The 22,469-nt window shown below is 35.7% G+C and overlaps 2 protein-coding genes and 1 pseudogene across 2 annotated transcripts; all 3 read right to left on the reverse strand.

The window, feature by feature from the left end:
* Positions 1-4,059: 4,059 nt before the first annotated feature.
* Positions 4,060-4,665, reverse strand: LOC147521672 (uncharacterized). The gene has a single exon (XM_086566142.1). The coding sequence runs from the start codon at positions 4,663-4,665 to the stop codon at positions 4,060-4,062; it is 606 nt and encodes a 201-aa protein (XP_086422268.1).
* An 850-nt stretch (positions 4,666-5,515) lies between these two features.
* LOC147521673 (uncharacterized) lies at positions 5,516-7,533 on the reverse strand. Its single transcript, XM_086580194.1, has 2 exons — positions 7,129-7,533; positions 5,516-6,571 (listed from the first exon to the last, which is right to left on the reverse strand). The coding sequence occupies exons 1-2, from the start codon at positions 7,452-7,454 to the stop codon at positions 5,740-5,742; spliced, it is 1,158 nt and encodes a 385-aa protein (XP_086436320.1). The 5' UTR covers positions 7,455-7,533; the 3' UTR covers positions 5,516-5,739.
* Positions 7,534-19,418: 11,885 nt separating this feature from the next.
* LOC147521674 (uncharacterized) lies at positions 19,419-21,533 on the reverse strand (annotated as a pseudogene).
* Between the last annotated feature and the right edge of the window lie 936 nt (positions 21,534-22,469).

Raw genomic sequence — 22,469 nt, forward strand, 5'->3', positions numbered from 1 at the left:
ATGTTTTAGGCTGGAAAATCGAGCCCAAAGCCCAATTTCTTCAGTCCACAGAGACATTTTCAATTGGATCTGATTTCAACCAACTTTTCGTCCACTTCTTCCCTTTTGATTGGGTCAAAGCTTGAACCATTGGAAAGCTCTTCCCAAGCCGGTCATTTTGACATAAGGTAGGCCCAATTCAGTCCGAGTCCAAAGATCGCGCCGAAGTTCGCTTCGCTTTTGTGCGTTGTTTTACTTTTGCGTTGACTTTGACTTTTCGGTTTTGGCCAACGCTTTAAAAGGCTTTTTCTCCTTGAATCTTGGCCTTTAATCACAGAACTTCTTAGCAACCAAGCTTTGCTCCTTTATCTCGCCAAAGTGACACATTTATGCACATAATTGACTCCAATGCATGAAATACATAAAAGCACGTAATCAGCATTAACTTTTATTTATTACTCGCATAATTGGTCTAAAAGTATTATTGTTAAGGGGTTAAAACTATAGTTTTGGACTCTTATCAATGAACAAAAGGGTTGTGCTCGTCAAGGACCCTTTGCAAAATGGAAAGAACTTGTGGATTAAGCAAATTGTTTTCAGCCTGTCGATTAACCAGCTCATGGTCCGTGTCATAAACATACATATGTAGATACCTAGGCCGCTGACCGACTTGAGGTAAAAGACTACCAATTCTGTGGTAAATAGCTCCTTGCGCACGGTAAGTGTAAATACCGCGCCTTCCACTGGCCAGATTTTCGTCCAAGTGCACACCCATTGAGGTAAAAGAGAAGACATGGTTGTAAGACCGAATCTTCTGCCTAAAGTGGACAGCCTCATCTCTGTGTGATTTGCATATAAGATACATCAAATCAGGAGGTGTAGGCAATAGCGGGAGCTTGACTTTTCCACGAAGACAACAAAATACACGGGATTCAGAGGGAAATAATTCGGCATGGCGCACGTGTGCATGTGTGTTATCTCAAATTGTTGAAAGTTTGGTGCGTAGATGAAATCTCTTGCACAATTATGAGATGACCTACATGTACTTGGAATTCTTCTAGTTCGATTAGAGTTGATCGATCATGTAGAATTCACATCTTCTTGGCCTAACGACATATTTTGCATTATTCTTTTGAATTAGCAATTATAAAAAAAAAGTTATCAACGTCAAATAATGTGAAATAGGGATCACACCTTCTACGTCACTCTTATAGCTGATGTTAGCATCACCTGGAAAACCGTTGTCATACCCACCATTGATGTCATCCCTTCAGAGGTACAATTGTAGTCGCTACATCATTGAAGTTTCGTGAAAGGGAAACATCATATATTAAAATTCAACGTACAACACAATGATAAGAGAGTATGTCAAAGTAGATTACCAATGCTAATGTTGAGATTTTTCCCTCCTAGGTTCAGATTTGCAGGAAGAGATCGTTCACTAAGTCTGTCCACTTCTGATTGTACGTGTTTTTGAATCACGCCATATATTTGATCTATAGATGGAGCGGGATACATAATACAATATGAATATGCAAACGCAAAACAAATAACTGTCCAACATCCGTAATCATACCTGAATGAAGACTATCCTTGGTAGACTCACCGCTAACACCAATATTTAATATACCTTTACTGCAATGATAATACCTTCGGTGTCGCTCTCTCTCTCGCAACCTCTGTTCATCGGTCATTTTTTGTCTACGTTGTTTATCGCGAACGCGACAACGGTCTCTCTCAATTGCCATTTGCTCTGCACTCATATTAAGGATACGTCTATGATGATACATATGCCCCATCTCATTTCTGTAGAACCAGAGGATTCAATTCAATTCAGTGTATATTTACTTGATTAAATTCTAAGAGATTACAATTTAGTTTATATAGAGGTTACAACAAATAGAAACAAAACAGTCGGTGGCTTGAGAAACGGGGGGCCGGTCGTATTTCAAGTTATTGGAACTTCGCCTCGAGGGTATGTCACGCTCCATTTGTACTTCATCTGAGCGCAGGTCGCGCTCTATACATGAAAACTAATATACAGTTTTCTACACTCCCCCTCACGTTGGTGCATAGATGTCAATTATGCCCAACTTGACAACTGAGCTGTCAAACACCTTGTGAGATATACCTTTGGTAAGAACATCAGCTAATTGCTTCTCTGAGGTTACGAATGGAAAATGAATAACATTTCTGTCAAAATTTTCTTTAATAAAATGACGATCAACCTCCACATGCTTTGTTCGATCATGCTGAACTAGGTTATGTGCAATTTGAATGGTGGCTTGATTATCACAATGTAAATTCATAGGCTTTTGAAGCTCGAATCCCAATTCCATCAAGACAGTACGGCTCCATAACAATTCACATACTCCCTGTGCCAGACCTCAAAATTCAGCTTCTGCACTCGATCTGGCAACAACTTTCTACTTCTTACTACACCAAGTTACAAGATTTCCACCGACAAAAGTGAAATATCCTGATGTAGAACGTCTATTAGTTTTATCACCAGCCCAATCTGCATCTGTGTATCCGACAATATCCAATACATCAGACTTTCCAAACAGTAAACCTTTGTCAGGTGCCTTTTTCAAATACTTCAAGATACGAGATACTGCATCCATATGTTCTTCACTAGGACGATGCATAAACTGACTAACCACACTCACAGCATAAGCAATATCAGGTCTAGTATGAGAGAGATAAATTAACCTTCCTACAAGACGCTGATACCTTCTTTTATCAGTAGGAACTTGATCAGGATGAATGGAGAGTCCATGATTCATCTTAATGGGTGTCTCCATTGGTTTGCAATCCAACATTCTGTTTTGACAAAGCAAATCTAGGACATACTTCCTCCTGTGAGAGTGAAATCCCCTTTTAGACCTTGCAACTTCAATACCCGAAAATGCCCGGTTGTCCTAGATCCTTCATTTCAAATTCTTTTCGACAAATACTTACGCAATTCATTTATTTCCTTGGATCATCCCCTGTGAAGCGATCATGTCATCAACATACACAATTAGAGCTGTAATCTTACCATCCTTTTGTTTGATAAACATGGTATGGTCAGAATTGCTTTGTTTGTACCCAAAAACTCTCATTGACTGTGTAAGTATTCCAAACCAAGCTCTTGAGACTTTGTTTTGAGGCCATACAAAGCCTTCTTCAGTTTACACACCTTCCCAACATCTTTGGGATGGTTCTTCACACCTGGAGGCATATCCATGTATACTTCTTCATCCAAATTCCCATTTAAGAATGCATTCTTCACATCAAGCCGGTGCAAGGGCCAATCTTTATTTGTCGCAGTTTAAATTAAAATTCGGACCGAGTGTTGATTTTCGCCACAAAGTGCGAAAAGTCTCCTCATAATCAATTCCATAACTTATTTGTGTGTATCCCTTGGCAACCAATCTCGCTTTATATCTATTAATAGTTCCATCTGCATTAAGCTTCACAAAACACCCAACGACATCCAATCTTCATTCCAATGGGCATATCAACTACCTCCCATATTACATTTTTTGAAGGGCTTCCAATTCTTCATTCATTGCTTTCTTCCATTTTGGATCTTTCAAAGCATCCCTTGACGTTACTAGGAATAGATCTGATAGATAATTGATTTATGACAAGTACATGTGACTCAGAAAAGGCTATGGTTAGACATAGAGTTAGCTATAGGGTATTTGGCAGTGGCTTTGATGTCTGGTTCATATTGTTTCTTAGGAACTCCCTTACCAGTTCTTTGTGATTGTCTAGGTTCAAGACTTTCTAACCCAACAGATTTATTAACGATTATAGGAGGTACCTAAGGCGGATCATTCTGATCGAGATCTTCAGTTATTGATGTAGAAGGGGAAATGTCTTGTACTACAGTTTCAAATATATCCGGACCATGTGCTTCTGTCTCTACTGCTACAGGATCAATTTCTGCTTCAGGAACTTCAAATCGTTCCTCCAAGTGTTCAAATTGAATTTCTGAACAGCCAAGACAGATGATTCAATTGATCTGAGCCCATGCTTTGTTTCTCCGATTGCACCTTGCGAATGTAAGCATAGCTTTGCTCCAAGGAAAATTTAGGGTCCTTGCGAAGAAACTCTCCCGGGCACCTGATCATACTCCGAATCGAGTCCACGCAAAAACATATGAACCCGCAATCTGGACATTGTTGACGTGTCATGGACTACAGCTGCAACATTGTTATTCTGGGAGGTCACCCTTTGATCAATCTCATGGAACATGGCCACCAATTCGTTGTAATAGGAAGGAATAGGTCTCCCATTCTGATGCGCTTCAAAACACTTTGTATTCAATTCAAAAATTCGAGTTTCATCAGAGTCATCATAGAAGGTCTTCTCCACAGCCTCCCAAATGTCTTTTGCAGTAGGAAGACGAATATATAAATTCATAAGATAAATCTCCATAGAATCAATAAGCCAACTTTTCACCTTTTCATTATCTGTTGCCCAACCTTCATATTCGGTCGAATTCATATTCGGTTCAACTTTTGCGCCAGTAAAAAAACCAATCTTTCCCCTTGCTCCAATACGCATCCGCATGAGAGGAGCACATATGGTATAGTTGGACTCATCTAATGAAATAGATTTTGGGAACGCGGAGTTGTCTTGTGGGGTGTAGTGGTGATGAATGACGTTGGAAGAATTGTTGTCAGATCCAGCCATTGCAAAAAAAAACGAAAAATTTGGGTTTTAGGTTTAGGTTTTAGAAAAAAATTTGGGTTTGAGATTTAAAAATTCAAGGATGGTTTAATTAATGATTGTAATACGCAGGGGATTTCAATGGTTTGGCTCTGATACCATGTAGAACCAGAGGATTCAATTCAATTCAGTGTATATTTACTTGATTAAATTCTAAGAAATTACAATTTGGTTAAATAGAGGTTACAACAAATAGAAACAAAACAGTCGGTGGCTTGAGAAACACGGGGAGCGGATCGCGCTCTGTTTGTATTGGAGACGAGCGCGGGTCGCGCTCAAGTTACTGGAACTCGTTCACGCCTGAGGCATAGGTCGTGCTCCATTTGTACTTCATCTGAGCTCAGGTCGCGCTCTATACATGAAAACTAATATACAGCTTTCTACAATTTCTACGCATTTTATCAGGCTGCCCATGAAGATTAGATGACATTACACCAGAAGACATGTTCGTTATAGGTCAAAAGCTCGGAAAATCTAACTGCCATACTTCCCCTAAAATTCACAATTAGGTCAAAAGCTCAAAAAACATAATCCCTAATTAGAAAAACCCTAGAAATGGCAACATCATCTCCAATGCTGATTCAAACAGAGACATTCAAAAATTAGGTTTTATCGGAGCTGGAAAAATGGCAGAAAGTGTAGCTTACCTGCTGCTCGAATTCGAACTGCTCATAGAGATGCTTTCTCTCTTTGAGAATAATCAACAGTTGGAGCCTTGTTTTTTTTATGGAAGTGAATAAATTACAAGTTGGCAATAAGATGATAACATCAAAGAGAGCTTCTTTTATAATTGTACTAACAAAACCATTATCAGTTTACTCAAAACAATATAGCTCCCAGTAGCAGCCATTCCATTTATTTTTCCGAATATAGTCAAGGGAATAATAAAACCAATGAAATTACATAGTAACATACTAACACATATAAAACACTATAGACAATTTGACAGAATCACAAATTTACAATAACATAACGAGATGAATCGTTGGACATTACATATTTACAGACTTTGATATCGACAAATAAATTAAGGAACTGTCACTCCCATTTGCTCTGAATCTGATGGTTATGCCTAAAATCACAAGTTAGCAACAAGGTCCCGTCCAATCTGCTCAAAGCAAATCTCTCCACCAACACATAACAACCAAATCTTGTCCAACCCATTTCTCCCTTAAACTCCTCTATCCTTTCAACATTCACATCTCTCCACCCTCCCATTTCTTGCATCCTTCTCATCTTCTCTACAATAGCTATACTCAAACCCAAGCTTAACTGTCCTCCACCACGGCCAGCATTGTTATACCATACTGTTCCATCCCGTGCATGTGTATCATCTTTCATAGCTTCCACCCCAAAGAGTGAATTCACTTCCTTTTGCACATTCACATTTACACTGATCGTGTTGCTTTTATTATTGTTTTCGCAGGAAAAGATCTCTTCCCAGCACTGCTCCAGAGTCATCACATAATATAAAGAGCTCTTCATCTGATCCTTTACTAGTCCAATTTCCTTAACAAATACAAATGGACAGTACCATTTCCCTACAACTACAGATGTTGAACGCTTATTGGAATTTGTAAAGTCAAATTTAGGGAGGCTTTTTCGTAGAGAAAAATTTAAGCCATGTGCTTCACTCAGTTGGTTTTGGAATGAACTTGAGGTATCAACATACCAACCTTTTCTTCTAAGGAAAAATGGAGGAAATCCATCGGGAGCTATGGACTTAGCGAAATATCCATAGCGCCGCTTAAATATCTGCACTTGTTGATATATGTCTCTATGATCAAAAGCTCTCGGCTTAACGTCCTTCACACATCTGCAGAAACAACATGTGGACATATCCTCTTCTTTTGAACAAGTGCATGCTTGCCTGCATAAAAAAATTTGAAATTTGAATAAAAACAAATGGCCGATAATACTTGGTCATAATTAAGGGACACGTAAATACTATTTGCCATATCTTTTCTTTTACACATAATTTCACTGTCCACTTTTCTTCTTCCTCAAATTATGTGTTGAGGACTTGAGGTTTATAATTGCTATTCATTTTTTTGGATCCTCAAGCAGATGAATTAACGCTCGTATGTCTATAAAAAAAAACGTTTCACCTACTGTATATATATCATCAAATTCCAAATTTTATTCTCAAACTGATTTCCGCGCGAGTTCAAACATGGAAATAAATTGGTATTTCAAAGTTCTAATACGAGGTGTACCAGATATATACTTCGACTCGTTCCATACTCTTATATATGTGCTGAATTTTGCTATTATTTGGGTGAAAGCTTGGTTTCCTGCCCTCTGAAATATTAGCTAATTTGACATTTTGTTATTTTTGTACCATGCTAACTGGATTGTAATTTTCTAAATAAATCGCTTTTAATCAAATTAAATGATAAACTAATATGTTAGTAATAAGAAGCATACCCTTTGTATTTGCCTTCGGCTCTAATGACATAGTACTGATTTGAAGACAAAGGCTGATCAAGAACTGGAATGAAGCAAAGCTTATCACGTTCAGTAATTGTACTTTGACCACTGTGGGTTGTATAATTCACGTACAATAACTTGTTTTGAGGAAATGGAAGCTCTTTAATACCAGTGTCTTTACAAGTACCCCAGCAACATACATCTTCTGCTTCTGTTTCTTCATCTGTGAGTACAATATAACCTGAATTTGGACCTTCAGTTGGAGGTTCTGAAAGGCTGCTGGGATCCTTTCTGTACATAGAAAGTGGCCTTGTTACATACATTTTGATTCTTTGGATTCTGTCCACAGGCTTTTTCTGCAGTTCTAAACTTCTAATATAGGACTACATATATTTTTTGCATGTCGCGTTTCCGTGATTTTTCCATGCCGCGTTTTCAAGGTTTTGAATTTGACCAGTCAAAACTATACTGCCAATTTAATGTCGGGGTTTTTAGGTTTTGGTCCTCCTAATAATAGGGTAATTAGGCTTTGGTCCACGAATGATCGATTATTAGGTTTTGGTCCTCCTAACCGTGAGTTGACCGTGAGTTGACCACGTTGACCAACGATGGACGTCTGCCCAACTCACATATTTTGCTATTACCTACAATACCCTTATGAGGTCAATGTTGACCAAGTTGACCATCTCCAATTTTGTAATTTGATGTCAATTCAACGGTATGTGATGAGACACGTGGTCACTTTTAACGGGTAAGATCTTCTAGATCTTGGCGTTGTTATCAAAAACACGTGTTAACTATGGATCTCGATAAAATTGGCGGGAATAAACTCACTAACTCTCTCTCACTAACTTTCGATTGCATCAATAAATGTTTCTTAAATCTTGATTAGTCAAACAAAAGGCTCAAAATGGAGGCAAGAAGAAGAACATGATCAAAGACAACCAAGTCGAAAAAGAAGAGCACCATGTTCATCAGCCAGCAGAAGAAGAGCAAGAGCACCATGTTCATCGCCAGCAGTAGCAAAGAGCACCATGAGCATCGGAGAATAATGTTAATCAACAAGATGTTGGGTGCAAGTGCCAAGAGCTAGGAGAGGGGGAGAGCACCTAGGGGAAGGCGGCCAAGGGAAAAAAAGAGGATCAAGGGGCTTTCATTCTTGGTTTGGTGGAGAGGATGATGATGGTGGTCATGTTCGGACACCAAGTACACCAGGGGAATACATTTGCTCCTTGCCTCTATGAGCCTTTAAGTCAAACCAGTGAGATCACTCACATCACAAGATGTTGGAGTGTTATTTTGTCTGTTTTATTTTATTTTTTTGTTTTCAAGAATCTTATCACAATGCTCTGTTGGAGTGTTATGGTTTTTGTGTTTTTTGTTTGAAGAATCTTATATAGTACAATGCTATGTTTTGATATGTAAAAGCAGACAACTTTATTTATAGGGTATGAATTGAGTACTTGATAGCACTACATCCACACAGATTACACTCACAGTAGAACCTATTTAGTACAACTTACACATAGCACTCTTCCTCACAACTCTCACACACTCTTGACACAAGTATTAGGAAGATGACAACTAGTGCACAACTCACACTTTTCACAAACTCCAACTTGTTCCTTGCAGAGGTTACAAACTTGGTGGTATACCTCTTTGTCGAAGTATATCCATTTCACAAACTTACAACTAGGACGAGAACACTTAAGATACTTGAATTGCCTAGTACCTTGATTTGTGTGACCTAACACAACTCTCATAAAGCCACAACAAGGTGCATAATCACAAGTGAATGCCAAAGTATGAACATGTTGAAGCATAATGGCCCTCTTCATAGACAATTGACAAACCCGCAAAACAAGTAAAATAAATTAGCTTTTGGTCCTTCTATTAATATCATCGTTTAGATTTTAGTCCTTCTAAACTAACCTAACTTTACCTTAGGGAGCTTGAACGATCAAGAACAACCTCACTTCCACCCATCTTCTCCTCTCTTCTATTTCCCCTTTAGGATTGAATGGACAACCTTACTTATAAGATTGAATTCCAACCCGGCTAGTTGAGAAATTAGAAAATTGGTGTAATTGAATTCCAACTTACTTGTCAGATTTTGACATGTGTCTTATATTTTTATTCAAAACCAATAAGTCACGCGTGTAAAGGCACGTCAAGGGTATTGTAGGTAATAGCAAAATATGTGAGTCAAGGACGTCCATCGTTGGTCAACGTGGTCAACTCACGGTCAACTCACGGTTAGGAGGACCAAAACCTAATAATCGATCATTCGTGGACCAAAGCCCAAAACCCCTATTATTAGGAGGACCAAAACCTAAAAACCCCTTTAATGTCAAGATAACTATGAGTTGTTCTAGGGGGACCGATTATAGAGACTGGTTTAGTGAACTGCAGACGTGTCCCTCCCGGGTGACAAAACAAACAAAAATAAAAAAAAATAAAAAATAAAAAATAAAAACACAAAACCCATCGTCCCATCCACATATTAGACCCTAATAAACTCCAAGTTAGAATTATCGGTGATTCATCCATGAATATAACACTAAAAAACTAAAGCTTAAACCAATTAATCATAGTCAAAATACATGTTAAATCAACTGTTTGTCGGAGTGATTTTATATTTTGGTGAGGCAAATTAGACAAATCTTTTGATAATTAGAATAAAATAATCAATCAAGTAATCCATTGAATCTTAATTTTGCTCTCCTATTTAATAATTTATCTTTATTTTACCATTTAATTTTTCTGACACTACTTAGAATACAAAGAATTGAAAAGATTGTGGGAGGAAATGAGTTTGAAGCGGAACTACAGAAGAATGGATGTTTTGGACTTTGGTAAGACTTGGAGAGTATCCAAATCAGAGAATAATGAATAGCCAATAGGATAGACATGCGGTTTTATTACCCACGTGAGAGGGAGGGGACACCTTAGCAGGTCACTAAAAATGGTCTCAATAATCTGTCACCCTAATATTATTGAACATTTAATCAAGCAGATTCATGATTGTAAGAAGCATAGTACAAAATATTCTGATATATCATGATATTTGGAGATATCTATCCAGATTTCAAAAAAAGATATATATATATATCACGATATGTTCAAAGATATATACGACTGTAAATATTGGTGATATTTCGATAATATTTACGATATTTGTGATATTTTGCGATATTTGAAGATATTTGATGATATTTTGTGTATATAACAATTTTATTTAATATTTACTATTATATTTTAAATAAATATAAATAATATATCATGATATATCAAGAAATATCTATAATATCTACAATATTTATCGATATTTTAGATATATTTTTGATATATACATGTGAAACAATATCAAATATCTCCAAAAAATAATGTATCATAGATGATGGATCTACGATACATATTCTAAAATTGAATATCGATAAATACTTATATCCTAATATTTTATACTATTGTAAGAAGAGCCATGCTAACACAACCCTTTGATCACTGAGTTGTAGATAAGTTCTATTCAGTGTAGCCTCATTAAACGCCTCCATTGGCCTATCTGCCTATCTATGTCACCTTCCTGACATGGCGCATTAATAAGGGAGACATAAATGATTTGATCAGGCACAAACCCTTTAAACCCTACATCTTTTAAAATCTTACACGCGTTTTGTACTGAACCCACCCGACAATACCCATCAAGGCCATCAATAATAGTGCTATAGGTAAAATCATCCATGGACCAAAATATCGCCGATATATCCGATATATTGTCGATATATATCGGTATTTTGGTACACCGATATCGATATTTCCGACATATATCCACCGAATATAGAATCCTTTTTTTTCCGATATATATCGGAATTTCCGATATGAAACTTTATATCGCCGATATAATCGATATATATCGGTTGACTTTTTGACCATTTTAAAATATAAACCGATATTTCCAATATATTTCCGATATATATCCGATATTTCGATATTATATTTCCGATATATCCGATATTTCGATATTTTAAATAGTTTGGGTGGTTAAAAAAAATGGATATATCCGAAATATCCGATATATCCGATATATATCGGTTTTTGGGTACATCGATATATTCATCGATATCGATATTTTGGGCCTTGAAATCATCAGGCTGATACCCTTGATTCACCTATTATGATTAGCTAGCGAAAAAAAAAAACATCTTACGCAGATAGCTTTCTGCTTCCACAACCTTAGAGATCATAGAGGTCGTACACAGGCCAAAGATAAGTGTATTCATGGCCCAAAATATCTCCGAGATATCCGATATCTCGCCGATATATTTCGGTAAATTGGTACACCGATATTGATATTTCCGACATATATCCACCTCATATTGAACCTTTTTTTTCGAGATATATCGAAATTTCCGATATGAAAGTTTATATCGCCGAGATAATCGATATTTCCGAGATAATCGATATATATCGGTTGATTTTTTGACCAATTGTTAATATTGAAATTTCCGAAATATCCGATATGTCCGAGATATATCGGCGAGATATCCGAGATATATCGGTGAGATATTCGATATATATGTGCACAACCTTATGGGCCTTCTGACTGAACCAACATATGGACAACTCTATCCAAGTTATGAATCATTTGGGCTGCACTGAATTTGTTGCAGACAGACCCAATGTATGATTACACCAACACTCCCGAATTGGAATCATGTTAATTTCCAACACAAAATACGAGTGACATGTTCGACAATTTTCACCGGCGGTGGGTATAATTATGTATACACTTGGGTAGGGTATTTGAAAGCGATTAGGATTCAAGAATCGGGTATGGAAGTTGATCACCCACGCCACTCGCGTTTATGTATTGATGACTTGATGTAACTTATTTATCTTATTTTGTAATTTGAGACTTTAAGTACATTAGATTATGACATTGTGGTTAATTATTTGTCAATATTTTTTTATGGTTTTCTTGATAAATAAATGTTGCTATTATGTCCACCGATATATCCGATATTTCCGATATTTTAGAAACTTTGGACTGGTCACAAAAAAACCGAGAAATCCGATATATCCGATATATATCGGTTTTTGGGTACACCGATATATTAACCGATATCGAAATTTTGGGCCTTGTTATACGTAGGGGTGGAAACAGATAGGTTTGGATACGGAAATTTATACCGATATCTGAATCCGACGGATATTAAAAAAATTATCCGAATCCGATTTCGGATATCCGATCTGAAAATTAATATTAATTAAAATTTTATTTGTTTTGAATATTTTATTTTACCACTATAAAAACTATTATAAATATATATATATATTTGTCATTTATTATTATTATTTTGTTATTATAGTTTTATATTATTAGTTTATGGTTTTATATAATATTTTATACAATAATAAATTAATAAATAAATTATATATAATAACTAATAATTTTTTAAATCGGATCAGATATTTTCAGATGCGGATATGGTAGTATCCGAATATATACCAGTTCAAACATAAAAAATTATCCAAATCTGATATCCGAAATTTTTGGATAATATCTGATTTTTTTAATACGAATTCGAATCGGATTCGAATATTTGGATATCCACTTGCACCTTATACATAACAACATCAGGACTGAGTCCCCCCTAGTCATACAATCCAACAAACGGAAAGCTTCTTTTTTCTTGTTCTCTTTACAAAGACCTTGAATAAATGTATTGAATGTAAACAAATTTGGAGAAACACCTCTCTTTAGAATCTTGTTAAGAAGCTTATCGCTTTCTCGAACATGACCCTTCTTGCAAAGTGTGTGTATAAGCTTATTAAATGTGGTTATATCACAACATATACCTTCCCCAAGCATCTCATTAAGTAGATCGCTTGCCGGGATTTGGTGATTCTCTTAATAAAATCCACCGATAACTGTACAATATGCAACTGCATTGAGAATGCACCCATGAAGGTATGTTTAAAGGTCGAGTCCAATGGCTCCCCTATCCTTTAAAAAGTAGAGCTAAAGTCAGATTCTACTTTCTATCATTAATTTCCTCTTTATATATACAAAGGATTTTACTCTCTATCTCTATTTTACTCTCTATAAATAGAGAGTAGAATAAAGATAGAGAGTAGAATCATTTGTATATATATATAGAAAAATAATGATAGAGAGTAAAATATGTTGACTTTAGTTCTACTTTATTGATTTTAACACTACTTTTAAAGGGATAGGAAGCAATTGGACTCAGCCTAAGAAGTCTCAAAGCAACATGTGGCCTACTTGTTCTACAAAAAGACTTTATTCTTATCGTAAAAGTATACACATAAGTTGCACGTGTGTTTCTTGCTTCTCTATGTGACGAGTACCTATTTTGAGTTTATTCCAATTCAAAGGTATCTTCTCCTGCAGGTTAATCAGATTGGCACGGTTACAGAATCCATTCAAGCAGCACTAGACTCAAAAGCTGCAGGATGGGGTGTGATGGTTAGCCATCGAAGTGGTGAGACAGAGGATAATTTTATTGCAGATCTCTCTGTTGGCTTGGCAAGCGGACATGTTTGAATATGGTTCTCCTTAGCCGGGTAGAAATGTTTTGTAATTTTCTTCAGAATGTTGAGTTGATTTTTTTTTTCTTATTTTTCTCTTACAGATTAAAACAGGTGCTCCCTGCGCAGAATGAAGCGGTGGCTAAGTATAATCGTATTTCTCTCTTTCCTTCTTCGTAGTTATCGGGCTTATCTATGTAAAATATGAAAGTGGCATAGCTTTCCTGGTTCTACATACGCAGTTATATCTTTTATGTACTACAATCAAAGCACAAATACGTTCAGAATGCAACAATACATTTGGTCATGTATACTCTACTTGTAAACTTATTTAATGATCTCAACTTTGATGCAGCTTTTGCGCATTGAAGAGGAGCTTGGAAAACGTTATCTTTGGTGAAGCTTTCAGATCTCCTTAGAAATCTTGGATCACACCTAAATTTTTTATCTTAAAAATAATGCATTGAAGCAAATTCACCACAAGGTTGAGAATGGAAACCAATGATTACCTTTCGATCTAAAGCAAGTTTTTCAGACATTAAAAGTTTTTTGGTGTAGCCAACTGGCTTATATAGGATTTTGATGAGGGACCTCTAGGGGTTAGGAAATCATGTTTCCATTTGTATTTGTTTTTGGTTAAAATGTAATGGTATAATGTTGAATGTGACCTCAATTCCCTTGTTTTAAACAAAGTTGTTTGTAGTTTCTTATTTGTGAATTTCTATTGCTGGTCAAGAACAAGTCATTAATACAACAAAACAATTAAATCTACAACAAAATAATAATTATTATAAAATATGAACTTCTTACAGTTGCTTCCCGAGTGGAGCGAAAGATGGGTTTGTGAGGAAAAGAGTTGAAGGGGTTGTTGTTGCCATTTTATTAAAAGAATAAAAAAAAATCACTTAATGCATAAACCCTAGCTCCTCCCTAGTTTCTTCGGTTCCGGTTCCTGTTCCGGTTCTGGTTCCATCAAAACCACGCAGAGAAGAAAGGATATGAGACTTGAGAATTTTATTACTGGGTTTTCTTTGTAGACGTTAAAGCCAATAAAGTGAAAAACACTAGGCCCATATAAGTTCAAGTTGGGCCGCTGCTGGACTATTTTAAATGGGTTATATGCAGGACCCTGAATCTCTCGAGGCAGATCCCATTTAAAAAATTAAAATACCAGCCATGTCCCCAAATAAACTCTTGGAGCAGACTCCACTTAAAAGTGAAAACACCCAAATTTCAATTTTTGTCTTTTTTACTCAAGTTCTGTCTTTTGGTCTTTTTACTCTAAAAAAACCTTTCTTAAACCCACACATTTTTTTTTCTCGCCATTCTCCAAAGAAATTTAACTCACACATCTCTTCTTTCTCTACACATATTCATCATTTTTTTCAAATTCTTTTGTTCTATTTCTATTTACAACCCTAAAACCTCTCTTTTTGTTTTTCCCCTCTGTTTTTTTTATAACATTGAGTGAAATGGAATGGGCATATGATGTTTTTAATGTGGAAAATGAACTATTTAATGAAGAGAAGTTTCAATCAAGTGACCAATGCAAGACGGCGACCAATCAATAAAGAGAGGAAATTGTGTTGGTCATACATTAAGAACGGTTTATTGGAACCAACCTTAAAAGAAAAGACGTTCAGATGGGGTTAATTTTGTCTGCATTGGATGGTTGGACTGGACCGTCTTATAAAGAGAGGAGATTGTGTTGGTCCTGCATTAAGAACGATTTAGAGGAACTAATCTAAAATGAAAAGACATTCATATTAGACTAATTTTGTCTGCATTGGATGATTGGCCTGGACCGTCTTATAAAAATAGGATATTGTGTTGCTCCTGCATTAAGAACGGTTTATTGGAACCAACCTTAAAAGAAAAGACGTTCAGGTGAGGCTAATTAACTTTGTTTGCATTGGATGGTTGGACTAGACCATCTTATAAAGAGAGAAGATTGTGTTGGTCCTACATTAAGAATGATTTAGAGGAACTAACCTAAAACGAAAAGAAATTCATATTAGACTAATTAACTTTGTCTGCATTGGATAGTTGGACTGGACCGTCTTATAAAAAGATAAGATTGTGTTAGTCTTGCATTAAAAACGGTTTAGCGGAACTAACCTCAAACGAAAAGACATTCATATTATTAGACTAACTTTGTCTGCATTGGATAGTTGGACTGGACCATCTTATAAAGAGAGGAGATTGTGTTAGTACTGCATTAAGAACAGTTTATTGGAACCAACTTTAAAAGAAAAGACGTTCTGATTAGGCTATCTTTGTCTGCATTGGATGGATGGACTGGACCGTCTTATAAAGAAAGGAGATTGTGTTGGTTCAAGAACGGTTTATTGGAACCAACTTTAAAAGAAAAGACGTTCAGATTAGGCTAACTTTGTCATGGGTGGACGAAAATTCAATTTCAACAACCATTTCAAATAAAGACAGTTCGACTAGACTGACCTATTTCGTTTGGATAGACCATCCCTTTATGCCTCTGTTGGTTGGACTGGGCTATCTTACACTTATATTAGATTTTGTTGGTCCTGCATTAGGATCGGTTTAACTAAACTAACTTAAAAAGAAAAGATGTTCTAACCAGGCTAGCCTTTTCTGCTTTAGATGGTTGAACTGGACTGTCTTACACTTAGATTAAATTTTTGCTAGTCCTGCATTAAAATCAGTTTAACTGAACTAACTTAAAGAGAAAAGACGTTCTAACCAGACTAGCCTTTGCTGCTTTAGTTGGTTGAACTTTACTGTCTTACACTTAGATTAGATTTTGCTGGTCCTGCATTAAGATCGGTTTAACAGAACTAACTTAAAGAGAAATGACGTTCTAATCAGGCTAGTCTTTTCTGCTTTAGTTGGTTGAATTGAACTGTCAAAAATCCTTATCTTTTCAATTTACTTGCCAAAATTTCTTGGACTTCATTTTGTAACCAGCTTTATTTTTCTTAAGGAAGTGCGGACGTAGATAACCAAAATCAGACCCAATCCATTGCAAGTTTGGCTTTAGAATCAAAGATAGTGTATGGTGAATTTTAATGCTATAAAATACATTTGCTAACAGAGACTGAAAGCTGACATTGTTACCGAGTCCAAAGTTCAAACGGTACAGCCATGTGTACACCCGTACCTTCACAACCAGCAATACCATAGGAAACAATTCAAGTAACAGTCTTCAAGTATAATTATTGGCCGATTTTCTCTCTTACCCTGTTAAGAGTTGAGACAGACATGACATCATTTAGAAGAAGGACCTAATCATTTATATTAAAACTAATAACACTACCAGCTTTGTGAGAGACAAAAATATAAAAGATGGTCAACAAGAAGTCTACATCAGATGGCTACATATTAAAACTAATAACAAAATCATCCATATCTCCTCTGACAAGTATTTTTTATAACACCAACATTAACACCATCATTTCTTTCTCTTCTGCCTCATTACAAGTTGTCATTTTGTCAACTTTGTCGTGTCAATGTCCATGTTATCTCCACTATTTTCACCACCATCTCCATCATTATCTTGACCACCCCCACTATTTTCACCACCACCTCCATTTTGTGAACTTTCTTGAATAATTTGTTTGAATTGGAGAACGTTATATATCATCTTCTCACGTGCTAACATCCCATGAACATCTTGGGTTCCTCCTGTGTCCAACGATTCTTTAAGCAACCTTGTCGCTTCTGCTACAATAAGTTCCTATAAAGTAATTTGAGAGTTAAATGCATATAAAAAATATGACTAACATTAGATATATTATATTTTTCGTACATAATAAAATCGAATACGAGTAGGAATAAAAAAATATATATACATCTTACCCAATTTACAGGTGGAAGTTTATGAACTTGTGAAAAATGCTTCGGATTCCGCATATGAGGATGGCTAATATTGTTGAACCAATCTATGTATCTATTAACGCAATCCGAGAAAGCCACAACACGTTCACCACATTCAATATCGTCTTCTACAACCATTGCTTTTTTGTTTTTTTCGTATTCGATGAGATGCCGTTTGGGGCACCCTAACTGAAGGCTGTCTAGAACCAACTTTCACTTTTTTTTTGGGGCGGCATGACTATCCCTATAATACATCAATAGCTAACAATAGTCGAATTTCAATTACAACCCAAACTTTATGATGCAAGACAGAAAATGCAAGCTTTTGACTGTGCCATGAAAAAACGATGAGCAATGTAGACATGCTGCATATAGAAACCCAACTAAACTATAATATCAACAAAGCTAAAATACAGTGAATTCATTGTTATACGAGTTTACAGAGTTAGAGTCAGGACTGGAGGTTATGAACAATTATAATATCGACAAAGCTAAAATACAGTAAAAAAATATGTCACTTGCATATAGTGTCACCGTATTTGATTCCTTAAGGAAATATCATATAGAAATGAATCTATGAAGCAAACAAAAGAAGGCAAAATAACCAGTGGTGATTGTTTTAAACCACAGATTACCATATTCTTTATTAGAATCAAGAAAAACATAACATTTATTAAATGTAAGAACATAGAAGTATAAGTGGGTGTTTGGATCTCATTTTTTCAAAAAATCAGTTTTTCTCAAAAAATATTTATTCTAAAAACAATTTTTAAATAAACATGTTTGGTTGAGATTTTTTCTTAAAAGCTATTTTATCAAACTCGTAAATTTCGTGATATTTTTCGAAATATATAGCTTAGCATATCTCGACATTTTTCACTATAATGAGTAATCCATATGCCTTTGGAGCTGGATGAGAAAGTGAAAAGAAAAAACTATTTTTTAACTTGAAAAACAAGTTTTTGCTATTTATCATAAAACATGTTTTTTAAACCAATAAATGTTTTTTGGGTGAAAAACTATTTTCTACAAAAATAAAGACCAAACATGTTTATTTAAAAAAAAAAAAACGTTTTTTCACTAATAAATGTTTAATGACAATAAATAAATAGTATCCAAACACCCCATAAAACTTTTACATAACCTACTTTAAATACTTAAAATTATTAGGATAATAAACTACAATTACATTGTTAGTGACAATTGTGAAAAAAAAAATGAAACTTGAAAAATGAGGTGGTGTTCTTATTACCTTAAACGAAAAACAGTGACACAGTTGGTTTTTTGTTTTTATTGAAGGAGGAAGAAAGAGATCAACCGAAGAAAGTGAAAAGAGACAATTTTAAGACAATTTTGGACTTTGGGTTGACAAGGCCCAGGTAGGTGTGCCCAAAGACAATTTTAAGTTTGGGGTCTGCTTTGAAAAAAAATGGAGTCTGCCTTGAGAGAATCAGGGTATGTAGGTAAAACAACTGTTAATATACAAATTATGCGCACATGGACACGGGGACAGTCTATGACGCTAACATGCTATGCGTATATGAGCTGTTACATATTGTTCTTCCTTTTTTATGGGAACATTTAAAGACATAGAATGACAAATTGACGACATAAACAGGGGGTGAGGTCTCAATTTTCTATACATCAAATGACACTGATTTACATATTGAAAAGGAAAACAAGTAAACACATGTTTTCTTGGATTGGAAGTTCTCCGAGGAAAAATGCACTTCAGAGTTTAGGTAAGACTTCCAGGTATCCATGGAAGGACATATAGATATTATTCTCATTTGTTTTGTATATAGTATTTTGATGGAAGGGTGCTTGGAATTACAAGTTAGCAATAAGATAACATCAAAGAGAGCTTCTTTTCGCAATTTCAATTACAGTACTAAAACCATTGTCAGTTTATTCAAAATAATATAGTCAAGAGAATAATAGAACCAATGACTTTACATAGTAATATAAAGTTATAAACCACTTTAGACAATTTGACAGAATTACAATACCATAACGAACAAGATGAATCATAAGACATTTCAGACATGGGTTAACGAGTATTACCCCCACTAGATGTGCAAATTAGAATTCCCCCTATTAGGGAATGACCGTGTTTTTTTTTGTATGTATTTAGGTGGGAGAGAAGACCCTAATTTCCCATCTAGTGGGGGTAATAAGACTCGTTAACCCTTCAGAGTCTATTAACAACTACAAAATCTAACAAATAGTACATGAGATTCATTCCCATTTGCTTTGAATTTGATTCTTATGCCTAAAATCACAAGTTAACAACAATGTCTCATCCAACCTTTTTCTCCCTTAAATTCCTATCTTTTTCACATCCCTGATTTCTCCTTCAGTCCGCCCTGCCATTTCTTGCACCCTTCTCATCTTCTCTCTACAATAGCGATATGCAAACCCTGCAAGCATAAATCTCCTCCATCACGGCCGACATTTTTATACCATATCGTTCCATCATGTGTATGTGTATCGTCTTTCATAGCTTCCACCCCGAAGAGTGAATTCACTTCCGTTTGCACATTCACATTCATATTCACTATGTTGCTTTTACTATTATTTTCACAAGAAAAGATCTCTTCCCAGCACTGCTCCAGAGTTATCACATAATATAAGGTGTTTTTCATCTGATCCTTTAATCGTCCACTTTCTTTAGCAAAAACACATGGACCGTACCATTTCCCCACAACCACGGCTGTGGAACGCTTATTGGAATTTGAAAAGTCGAACTTAGCAACTCAGGGAGGTTTTTTCTTAGATAGAAATTCAAGCCATGTGCTTCACTTAGTAGGTTTTGGAATGAACTTGAGGTATCAACAGTCCAACCTTTTCTTCTAAGGAAAAATTGATGAAATCCATCGGGAGCTATGGACTTAGCGAAAAATCCATAGCCACCGCTTAAATATCTCCACTTGTTTGTTTGTTTTTTGCACACAAGTAAGGAAATATCTCCTATAAAAGCTCTCGGTTTAACGTACTTCACACAGCTGCAAAAACAACATGTGGCCATCCATATCCTCTTCTTTTGAACTACTGCATGCTAGTTACTGAGCAACTGAAGCTCATTTGGTATGAGAAAACAACCTGACTAGTTGGATTTTTCGGTATTCCACACTGCTAAATGAAGTATGACATTTTGTATTCCACACTTCTAAATGAATTCCACACTGCTAAATGAAGTATGACATTTTGGCATTTATATGCCGAAATAGATTGAAATTTCGTATCTCACAAAAATTTCAGCTACACTATATAAATAAAGTTAGGGTTTATAAATTGGTAAGTGAGACAAAATTGGTTGTTAGGGTTTGGGATTTAGTGCATCTCTTGAGAGTTTTGTTCATGCCCAAACTCATTAGTAGTTGTCTACATAATTGGTTGTTTGTAGTACGAGAGATTTGTGAGGCCATAAGAAAGAGAAATTTGGGGGTTCTATTAAACCAATGTGAGTGTGTAACATTATTTGATTCTCTTTCAATTAGAACTTATATTTGGTTGTGGATTAGGCGCAAGCCAAACTACGTAAATCTTCGTCTCTCTTATTTGGTTGATTGGTTTGCTATTTTGCATTGGTGAGTATTTACTACTTATTTAGAAGTTATTTAATTAGTTGATTTCATACACCGTAGTTGTGGGTTGTTGCTTCTACCACATTTATCATTAGTTATTAATTTCCGTTATATAGAATTGATGTGCTCTGTAGTTTATGAAGCACAACAAATTAGTTGGAGTTTTTCTTTAGTTGTAGATTAGGCGCAAGCCAAACTACGTAAATCTTCGTCTCTCTTTATTTGGTTGATTGGTTTGTTATTTTGCATTGGTGAGTGTTTTGACAAGTACCCTAACAACATGTATCTTCTGCTTATGTTTTTCATCTGTGAATACAATATAACCTGAATTTGGACCTTCAGTTGGAGGTTCTGAAAGGCTGCTGGGATCCTTTCTGTACATAGAAAGAGGCCTTATTACATACATTTTGATTCTTTGAATTTTGTCCACAGGCTCTTTTTGCAGTTCCAAACTTCTAATATATAAGAGTAATATATAGGACTACATATATTAATACTTTTTCCATTCCGTGTTTGCATTTTGTTTCGTGCAAGATTTCTCTTATAAGGTTTCAAAGGTTTTGAATTTGACCATTGAAAGCGAAATTGCCAATTTACATCCCGACTCTTAAGTCATGGTGTTTATCCCGCCTACTTCAAGTTAAACTAAGTGGCAACTTACATTACAAAGTCCAAAGTTTCGAATTGACATGGCGCATCCACTCCACCGCATTTTCAGTGCGTGGTTGTATTGGCCGGGTTGCAAATAGTTGGCACGTGTAATAGAAAAGCTTAGAATTTCGATACATATTGAGACGTTGAGCACGATTAAGTAGTATAACTGCTAGCAGAGGGAATGAGCGGAGAGTGAAGGAGGGAGAGGAAGAGGGAGAGGGAGAGGAAAGGCGAGAAATTGAGGATAGACAGACAGAAACCTACCAAACTAAATTTTGGGTCACGTATGCCCACCCCTCCTAAAAACGTATACTTCCCCTAAAATTCACAATTAGGTCAAAAGCTCGGAAAACATAATCCCAAATTAGAAAAACCCTAGAAATGGCAACGTCATCTCCAATGCTGATTCAAACAGAGACATTCAAAAATTAGGTTTTATTGGAGCTGGAAAAATGGCAGAAAGTGTAGCGTTACCTACTGCTCGAATTCGAACTGCTTATAGAGATGCTTTCTCTCTTTGAGAATAATCAACAGTTGAAGCCTTGTTTTTTTATGGAAGTGCATAAATTACAAGTTGGCAATAAGATGATAAAATCAAAGAGAGCTTCTTTTATAACTGTACTAACAAAACCATTCTCAGGGCATCTCCAATGGAGGGTGTAAAATTACACTTCCACATAGACTCCACATAGG

The sequence above is a fragment of the Coptis chinensis genome, chromosome 1 (assembly GCF_015680905.1).
Source record: "Coptis chinensis isolate HL-2020 chromosome 1, ASM1568090v1, whole genome shotgun sequence".
Lineage (NCBI taxonomy): Eukaryota > Viridiplantae > Streptophyta > Magnoliopsida > Ranunculales > Ranunculaceae > Coptis > Coptis chinensis.